General features: G+C 42.1%; 1 protein-coding gene across 1 annotated transcript; it reads left to right on the plus strand.

Annotated features, from left to right (window-relative positions):
* Positions 1-187: 187 nt before the first annotated feature.
* Positions 188-4,366, plus strand: LOC308336400 (patched domain-containing protein 3-like; the record flags this gene model as incomplete). Its single annotated transcript, XM_080793764.1, has 4 exons — positions 188-895; positions 1,595-1,716; positions 2,004-2,149; positions 2,790-4,366. The coding sequence occupies 4 exons, from the start codon at positions 188-190 to the stop codon at positions 4,364-4,366; spliced, it is 2,553 nt and encodes an 850-aa protein (XP_080649890.1).
* Positions 4,367-10,128: the final 5,762 nt, after the last annotated feature.

The raw sequence follows: 10,128 nt of genomic DNA on the forward strand, positions 1-10,128 counted from the left end.
CGCCCTTTACAGCATGTCTTGCTTCGTATTCATGTAAATGTAATTTATCTTATCTTCCTTCTTGGAAATGGATGACTAATGGATGACTAATGGATGCCCATAGACTTTTATAAAAGACAGGTTTTTTGTTTTTACATCACTTAGTTTAGTTAAGTAGATGCTCTGCTTGACTAGGAAGCAGGCGAGGATGGGCTGCAAACGCACAGACTGCATCGAGAAGCCCTTGTCTGCGCTTTTTGAACGGCTCGGCTCGGTCATTGGCTCACACCCTGTCTGGTTTCTGGTCATTCCTCTCATACTCTCAGCGGTGCTCGGTGGAGGCTTCGCTTTTCTAAAGGACAGGGAGGATAACGACATCGAGCGACAGTTCACGCCGAGGAACGGCCCCTCCAAGGCGGCGAGAGACTTTGTCCGAGATAACTTTCCCATCAATGACTCTGCATTTTCAAGCCAGAGACTCTACACAAAGGGCAACGTTGCATCGGTCATTGTCCTATCGAAAAACAATTCAAATGTACTAACGCAAGATGCTATTGACGACATAATCGCCCTGAACAGTAAGATACTTGGCATCACCGTCGATCAAGGGAAGTTGCGTTTCAGTGACTTGTGTGGTAAGGCCGAGGGACAATGCGTGTCAAATGACATACTGGACATATTTCAAGACGAGACAGCCATCAAGTTCCCTGTGCACACGTACAGATCCAGACAAATCTTTCTGGGTTCTATTCTTGGTGGGGTTAGCACAGATGCCGCCGGACTGGTCACGTGTGCCAGGGCTGTGAGACTATCCTACTTCTTAGAGGACCAGGAGAGCATGGCCGAAGTCTCCAAAGTGTGGCTGAAAGAATTCAAAAGGCTCATGTCCACCGAGATGGACGACAAACACATTCAAGTATGTGAAACTTTGCTATAATAATGCCTGTATAACATTTTTGGGGAATTCTTTGAAAATCTTTTGAAATTATAATAATTAAACAAAATGTATTATTTATTCTTTACATAAATACAAGGGTTTACTCGCGACCCATATAAATCGGTCCATGACCCACATATGCGTCTTGACCCACTGTCTGGGAAACAGTGCATTAGACTATATGCATAAGGGATTGAGCCAAGTGCCCAACAAGGACATTATGTAAACGTACAGATAAGACATAATAAAGGCATTTAGGTGCATTTGCTAAATAGTATTGTTACAGCAATACAGCATGCATGCTCACATTAAAGAGCATGTCTTCACCTCCTTTTGTGCACCATCTGATTTGCAAAGGTATTCCTGTGATTCAAGCTGTGATATCATAGCACATCAGAATCAGAATGGGTTTTTATTGTCACTTCCACAATACACACTGGGCATACAGGGGAGCAAAACGTAAATGAGTTGTACGTTCTCCACGTACGGTACAACTCATGGTGCTTCACATTTAAAAACAAGACAAAAAGGCAAAATGATGTTCCTATTATACAAATGTCCATGTCTTAGTTGTACAGTACTTGTACTGATTTTGATGCTCCACTCTTTCCATAATGCAGTTGTGAATTGGATATTGTATCCATTCTTGCTGATTGACACACTGTTTATTAATTATAGGTCACCTACTACACCTCAAAGTCCAAACAAGAGGAGATTGAAAACCACAGCAGAGACGGCTTCCCATTATTCCTCATCACATACATCATTGTCATCACCTTCTCAGTGATATCCTGTTTACGGTAAGCACTGATGGGGGAACAGTGGCACAGTCGGTAGTGCTGTCGCCTCACAGCTAGAAGGTCCTGGGTTTGATTCCCACTGGGGATGCTGTGGGTGCTGGGGGCATGTTCTCTCCTCCGTGTCATCAGTGCCCATACCCGAGGCGGGGTTGGTGAAAGGGCCCTTCTGTGTGGAGTTTGCATGTTCTCCCCGTGTCCCCTAGAGTAGGTACCCTCACAAAAACATGCAGTAATAATGGTATAGTCTCTAAACCTCCCCCTCTATATGCTTTGTGTGCTTCCCACAGGTGGGACAATGTTCGTAACAAGGTGTGGGTGGCTGCCATCGGTGTCCTGTCCATCGGTCTGGCTGTGCTCTCCTCCTTTGGCCTGATGCTGTACTTGGGAGTGCCCTTTGTCATCATCGTGGCAAACTCACCTTTCCTCATACTTGGTACACATTTTCTTACCTTTTTAATCTTTAGTTCAGCGTCTGTAAAAAAGAAAAAAAGGAAATAGGATATATACAGTATCCATGGACATACTGTATCCACTATGGATTTTACACTCTCGGTTGCCAGTTATTTTTAACTCAAGCTGTTACACACACACTTAATGACGCCAATGATTGTATTGAGCAACACTTGGCAACTCAGCAACAATGACCGGCCTTCGTTTTGGAGCTTTGGTCGCTGAACGCAGTATAAGAGTTGAATTAACATTTGTTTTCCGTTTTCTGACTGTTTCATTATAATGCTATGTCTGGAGTAAGTAAATAATTTTGCCAAAGTCAGTTTTACAACTACAAGTCAAAACACAAATTTGACATTAAACCTTTTTGTTACATAACTGACACAGCGTTATGTGTACTGTATGTCAATAGTCATAGTCAGTTCTAAACGTTTTGGGTGAAATCATTAAGTTTGTTTTTGTTCAGTTTCTTTCTGTTTTCTGAAAAACTTAAAAAAATACATTGATATTATTTTAGCAAGGTGACGGTATTTAAGTTTGTTTTCTGACTGTGTTTCATTATAGTGCAACATGAGTTTCTGTGACACAATATTGTTCACCGTTAACAACATGTAATTTCCCAGGAATTGGCCTCAACAACATGTTCATCATGGTCTCCAACTGGCAGCACACCAAGGTGAAGGACCCGGTGCCCACGAGGATGGCCCACACCTACAAAGAGGCCGCAATGTCCATCACCATCACCAGCCTGACGGACATGCTCAAGTTCTTCATAGGCGTCACGTCGTACTTCCCGTCGGTGCAGTCGTTCTGCCTGTACACCGGCGTCTCCATTCTGTTCTGCTACGCCTACAGCATCACCTTCTTAGGAGCCTTCCTGGCTCTGAACGGGAGGAGGGAAGCCAGCAACAGGCACTGGCTCACCTGCATGAAGGTCCCGACGACTGCGGACGTTGAGCGGTCTTCCGAGACGTACAGCGTCTGCTGTGTCGGAGGGGACTACGATACGTACACTGGGAAAGAGAAAACTAGGCTTGTCAGTGACTTCTTTAAGAATTACTACGGTCCGCTTCTGGTCAAGCCGTGGTCTAAATTTGTTGTGATGTTTCTTTACTTGGCATATTTAGCTGGTAGCATCTATGGATGCTTCCAGATAGAGCAAGGCATTGAACTTAACGATTTGGCCGAAGACAACTCCCACGTCACAGTCTATCATAGGAAAGACAGGGAGTACTTTTCTAACTACGGTCCACATGTAATGGTCGTTGTTACAGAGGAATTCCCATACTGGGACGAGAACAAGAGGTCTGAACTTCAGGCCTGCATGCAAGACTTTAAAAAACTTCAGTTCGTCGATGACGATTTATGTACATCCTGGCTGGACTCCTATCTGGAGTCCTACGGACAAAATAACCATTCCAACATAGATGACAAAGACGTCTTCCTTAAAAACCTCTCTTTGTTTCTGCAATCGTCTCCATATTTAAAACAAGACGTGAACTTAACGGGAAACACCGTCCACGCCTCTCGCTTCTTCATCCAGACGATTCACATCACCGAAGCCAAGGTGGAAATTGAAATGTTCAGGGGCCTGAAGGAGGTTGCAGACCGCTGCGCCGCCACGTCTCTGCTGACCTATAACCCGGCGTTCATCTTCTACGACCAGTACGATGTGATCATCAGCAGCACTGTCAAGAACGTGGCCGTGATCACCGCCGTGATGTTCGTCGTTTCCCTGCTGCTAATCCCCAACCCGCTGTGCTCTCTGTGGGTGACGTGCTCCATCGGCTCCGTGATCACGGGCGTGACCGGCTTCATGGCACTGTGGGGCGTCACTCTGGACTCCATATCCATGATCATATTCACCATGTGCATCGGCTTCACCGTAGACTTCTCCGCCCACATGTCCTACGCCTTCGTCTCCAGCAAGAGGCCGAGTCTGGACGAGAAGGTCGTGGAGGCGCTCTCCGACTTGGGCTATCCCATCCTGCAGGGGGCCCTCTCCACCATTTTAGGCGTGGCAGTGTTGTCCACGGCGGAGTTTTACATTTTCAGGACGTTCTTTAAGATCATGTTCTTGGTGATGGTGATCGGGTTGGTCCACGGACTGGCATTCATTCCAGTGATTCTGACTTTATTCACATGCAGCTCGAAGGGCGAAGAAAAAAGAAAACAAGCAGTTTTTAGCATTAGATTTTGAGCAGACATTTGTAAAAATTATTCATGATAGACTTTATGATATTAATGGTAAATATGTTTCCTTTATATTATGTATTTAAATATTGCAATATTTGCATTGGCTGAAACGTTCCATATATTTTTGTAAATAATAATAATAAAAAGTGATATAGGGATTGATATCAAGTCCCATATAAAAGTTGTATCTATTTATGTACAGTATTATTAGCTTTTTCTGCATGAAAATAAAACAATGAATAGAAATAAAGCATTTTTCAATTAACCGTTTCACAGTTGGCTGCCCAGCATTTCATTTATGATCCCCATTACCACAGTAACAATGATTCTTCCGTGTCCACGATACGTATGAGAAAATACATAATTCTCTCACATTCATAACCTCAAACGGTAACGATTAAAATAAATGATTGAGTAAGATACGCCTGGCCCGGGCTAGAGGATGCCCCTGCCATGCATAGTCCACCATCACCATGGGCACCGTTGGAGGTGCGACGTGAGTCACGTGACCGACATCCTAGCAGGAAGACCATCCTTCTGTATGAAATAATGAATGAATGACATTTGTATTGTGTCATGCCACCATTTTGACTCATCCCATATGGGATTATATGACACATTACATAAAAAGATAAAATTGCATTATTTTTATTGACCTTTATTTATTCAGGGAAGATCATTGAGAGCATACTCTCTTCTGCAAGGACAACTTGAGTATAGGCCTACAACATACAAAAAACAAACACAATTTTAAATAACGTGCAATATAGTGAACAATATTAAAAGAAAATTATGAAATAAAAGAGTCGTTCACTGTTCATACGTTGAGTCTCAAGTCAAGTGTAATGTGTGTCTGTGTGCGTGTTATATCACATAGCATACATACAGTACAAATAAGACCCTGTCCTTTCATATTTACACAGCCCCCCTCCTCATTGACCAGGCCATATTGGAAGAGATGTTTCAGTTTCTCAGAGTTATCCAACCACACACATTGTCACGGTATGGACACAGAGGTGTAGGACTCAAATGCAGAACAACCAGGCACATTCAACTGTGAATGTTCAAGAGGCTCAAAACCCACACATGGAACTTCAAATATAATAGAAGAAGACACAATTTACGATGACGAACTGACAAGGGACACTGGGACATATAAAGGACTATAGACACAGGTGAACTGAAACAGACAATCAACACTGAGGTTTGCTAACAAGTAAACAAAACACAGGTGACTGGGGTTACATTAGTACAGGGAGGTGAGGTGACACAAGGCCAGTAAGAGCAAAGAATGCAGACAGGAAACATTACTACAAAATAAGATGCACTTAGAAAACAACAAACTACCAGAATACAAGACCAAAACGGAACAAGAATACAAGTAAAAGTCCCAAAACAAATAAACACATACAAAGTCCAAAGGCAGAGGAGCGGCCCGAGTGGGCCACACATGTATTTTTTGGAAATAGAACTGCCCATTATTGGGCATTAGAAAAATAATGTTGGTGTCAGTGGAGTGTGGCTCTGGGTTGGTTGATCTATCTGTCAAAGGGGTGTGTTTGGTCCGACGTACTAACAGTCCGACAGGCAGTAGTCCGACACCCTACCCAAAACCCAAACCCTAAACATAACCTAGCTCACAGGAAGCCGTGGGTTAGTTTTAACCTTCCATGGGTTAGTGTTAACCTGCCATGGGTTCGTTTTAACCTGCCACACATGTCGGGAGCCACGGGTGAGGTTTAACCCGCCACGGGTTCGTTGTAACCGGCCACGCATGTCGGGAGCAACTGTGTTGTCGGACTAATGCCTGTCGGACTGCATTTCTAACCAACCTCCTGTCAAACAGGTCTCTTCTGCTCTATGTGGGGTTTCAAGGTTCAATCCTGAGTCCCATTTTATGTTTTTGTTTCTATGCAACTATGCCCACCCTTGGGACATAGTGGTGGAAAAAGTACTCAAATGTTTTACTTAAGCAAAAGTATCAATACTGAAATACTCTTGTCTGAGTACTCCCATACATCTTGTTACAGTTGAAGTGACTGTCTGGGAGTACCCTTAAGTATAAAAGTCCGGAATTAAACATTTACTTGAGTAAAAGTAAGTACTAAAAGTAGAATGTACTCATTATGCAGATCAAATAACCGTATCTGTGCCAAACTGTGTGTCTCGTGAAAAGTTATTAAGGTCACCTCAGCCATCCACGAGAAAACAAGGTTTGAATTAAAAAAACATTTATAAATACTTATTTAGGCCTAGCATTTTTAACCTCAGTTTTCATCCACCGCTAGCATCCATAGGCCTCTCATTGTAGAAACAGGGTCCATGATAATCCGCGGTAGGCGTGCACACGCACAGGGTTATTAGTCCTCTTTATGCTCAGAAAGGCATAAAATGCCATCTTTATAGCCTATTAATATGTTAATCAACACCACGCTGATCAACATCGCTGATTGCGGGGCTTGTCCGCTCCCTTCCCTTCCCTATACACATTACAGAGCCAGGACTAATCACTTCTGGGACGGGCGGAAGTTTCCTATGCTTATGTCGCTGATTTGTCTGGCACTGGTGCCACGTTCTGGCCTGGAGGGCTGGCTTCTATATGACGTAATCTTCATGCATGGCTAGCGCCCCCCCCCCCCCCCCCCCCCCATTTTGGGCAGCACACCTATCTAAAATGTTCTAAATGAGACTCACAACCTAAAGCAGGTGTCATGTTGGACTCTGAGCTATCTATTCTTTGGACATTCAGGTGACCAAAGTGGTTCAGTCCTGCATCGACCAACTGAGTCATCAGAGCTAGCAAAGGTCAGGCCAGTCCTTACCCCTGCAGAGTCAGACCAAGAAAAGGTCATCCGTGCTTTTATCTCCTCCTGACTTTACTATTGCAATGCGCTTCATTCATGTATCAGCAAGGGAAAAATACAAAGAAACTAACTGATACAAAACAAATGGTGCTGCCAGACTTTTAAAACATACTAAACTGCTATTAAGTGAGCAAAATCACACAAATCCTTTCCTGTGAGTTTTTGAAGTATTTTTGTCCAACATTCAGTTTAGACATACTGTACGCTGCAGATCATTGATAGGCTCTTTGAATGTATTTTTCCCATAGCCTGTATCTGCTTAAGATTAATAATTAAATAAAATAATGCTGTCCGGCTGGCATTGCAGCCTAGGGTGCCCGGACCACCACGCCAAAGGCCCATGAATTGTCAGGCTCCTGCCCATACTGTATCTGTAAATTTTAACTCCATATGGTCACTGGTCACTGCCTGACGAGATCGTCCATTCAGGACCCTGCTAATGGTTCCAAAGTCTCAGCTTTGTCATGCACTAAGCATGACAGCTTGGGCTTTGGCAGAGCAGCCAGGGTCCCTCAGCTGTGGAACTCCCTGTCTGGGGATCTCAGGTAGGCAAACAGTGTTCTTCTCTTTAAATGAAATCTCAGCTTAAAAGACACTTCTAATGCACAGATTTATTTTTAACTTTATCTTTGTTACTGTAAAGCAAATTGTAACTTTTTTTGGCTTTCAGACATGACAAGTCTATGGACTTTTAATGTTTGTCTAATTCATGCACCACCAAAAATCAGCAAGACTGTAAAAATAAACAGCCCAGCTAAATCGCAGGTCATGAAGTCATTTGGGAGCATAGTCTATGGACTAGTCACTATGGTTTGCTTGATTGAATACTTTATTAGACAGGAATGCAAACTGGAACAGAATACAAGCAGGCTAGTCCCTGAAAGCTGAAGACCTTTCTGTTAGCTTCTGCCTTTTTAAATAATTTCTTCTGCACTGCAATTTAATTATCTTATTTTTCTGTATAATTTTAGCTTACTTTTCTCAAATGTCCTGTTTTCTTTTGCACTTGTATTACCACGGCTCTAATGTTTTGTGTAAATCACTTTGAATTTTCTTCTGTGCTATACAAAAATAACTTGCCTTGCTTTAACTCAGTGGTTCTCAACCCTTTAAGGCCATGACCCGCCAAAATAATCATATTTGAACTCCCCCCACCCCGACGAGCTTGGAATGTGGGAGTTGAGACATTACATTTGCCTTAATTGTTTTATTGACCTGTTATTTTCTTTATGTTTTATTGTCTCTGATGTTTCGATGCTTTGTTGTTTTTATGTTTTTATGATTACTGTTTTATAACCTGTAAAGCACTTTGTAACTATATGTATGGAAAGGTGCTATACAAATCAAATTCATTCATAGCCATGCGTTGCGACGTGTTGTGAGCTTGTTGTGAGCAGTTTTATAGTAGGCATAGTTTATTGTTACTTTTGATGCAGTAATGATTTGATGCAGTCTTTTCCTTTCTTTTCTTTCAAAACAAGCTATGTTTTCAACAGTTTAAAACTGACACTACAGTACGTATATTCCAGTTGGTGATTTACTAATTATTAACATAACAGTAGAGTATAGAGCCTTAATAGTTAAGCAAGATTTATGCAACAGCAATAGTTATGCAAACACATGAATAGACTACATACTTACTGTACATGTGGACTTACACTCTTTAGCATGAAACACTGAGCATTGCTGGTCATTAATGCTTATAGGCACTGTTGACATATTTGAGATGTTGTTGGCATATTGTGTATGGTTTTGCAGTACACAAGAGCTTCTCAAAGTGGGTGCTGTGGCACTCTGGGGTGCCTTAATGACGCAAGTCCAGGGGTGCCTCGGAATAATATTGATAATATATTAATATATTTGGAATTTATCAATGTCCCTTCAGTTTAAACAGACACGCTATAGTAAAACGGACCTGGGTTCAACTGTACTTGGTACGTTCTATTTCATCCTACAGTACACCAAGTCTCTTCACCAAATATAGCAGATATTAACCAGCTCACAACGCGGTATGATGAAGATCGGCTATTTTTTATAAATGTTCTTTTCAGTCTGTCCTATTCACTCCAGTTTTCCTTGTGACTTAACATAAGCTTTATGTAGGATACACACCTTTCCCCCAGAGATACAGTTATTATGACAAAAGGTGCTATAAAGTTTAATGTCATTAAGCGTTGCCATGGATGAAACAGTTATTTACAGGGTTGGGAACCCGAGCCAAAAATGTTTGAGAACCACTGCTGTAGTACACCACCACAACCTTTAAAATATTGCAAAACAACAGCTTTATGGCCTGTTCTGCCTTCCCCAGTCTGTGGAGTTCTGGCAGTAGAAGATTGGATATTAACTGACTTTAGTGTTATGATAAGTAATGTTTCGTTGGCTCATTTTTATCACCTTTTACAGCAAACATAAAGCCATGAGGACAACAGCTTCCCGGTTCCCCTAAGCTTATAATCCTATAGTAACCCTTTGAGTATGAAAGGATGGTTTGTGTGATATATTTACTAAGACTCAGCAATGGGAACACAAGACAATGCTAAGAGTTACTTTGCCTACAAAAGCATACTTGGGTTTGATACTCTGTAAACTGTGGCCAAGATGCTAAATATTGACTTTCCAAGAGTCTTTTGACTCACTAATCTGTAGTAACCCGGCCAAGCCTGTCCGTGAGCACAATTTATGGATATCTGCGAGCAACTATAGGTCATTAAGGAAGTACTTGACCCATACCATGACAAGAATGATATATTCCTGGAACACATCCCAACCTTTATTATTACTGTCAGTCACACCTTTGAGGGAAAACAATATATATAACCTTGTGCATATGGATTTTACAGGCTTCAAAGACACATGCATCAGCCTTAAGAGACCAACAGATTCTGCCAAAGCCTTTAGC

The sequence above is a fragment of the Protomyctophum bolini genome (genome assembly GCF_963924005.1).
Source record: "Protomyctophum bolini genome assembly, chromosome: 21".
Lineage (NCBI taxonomy): Eukaryota > Metazoa > Chordata > Actinopteri > Myctophiformes > Myctophidae > Protomyctophum > Protomyctophum bolini.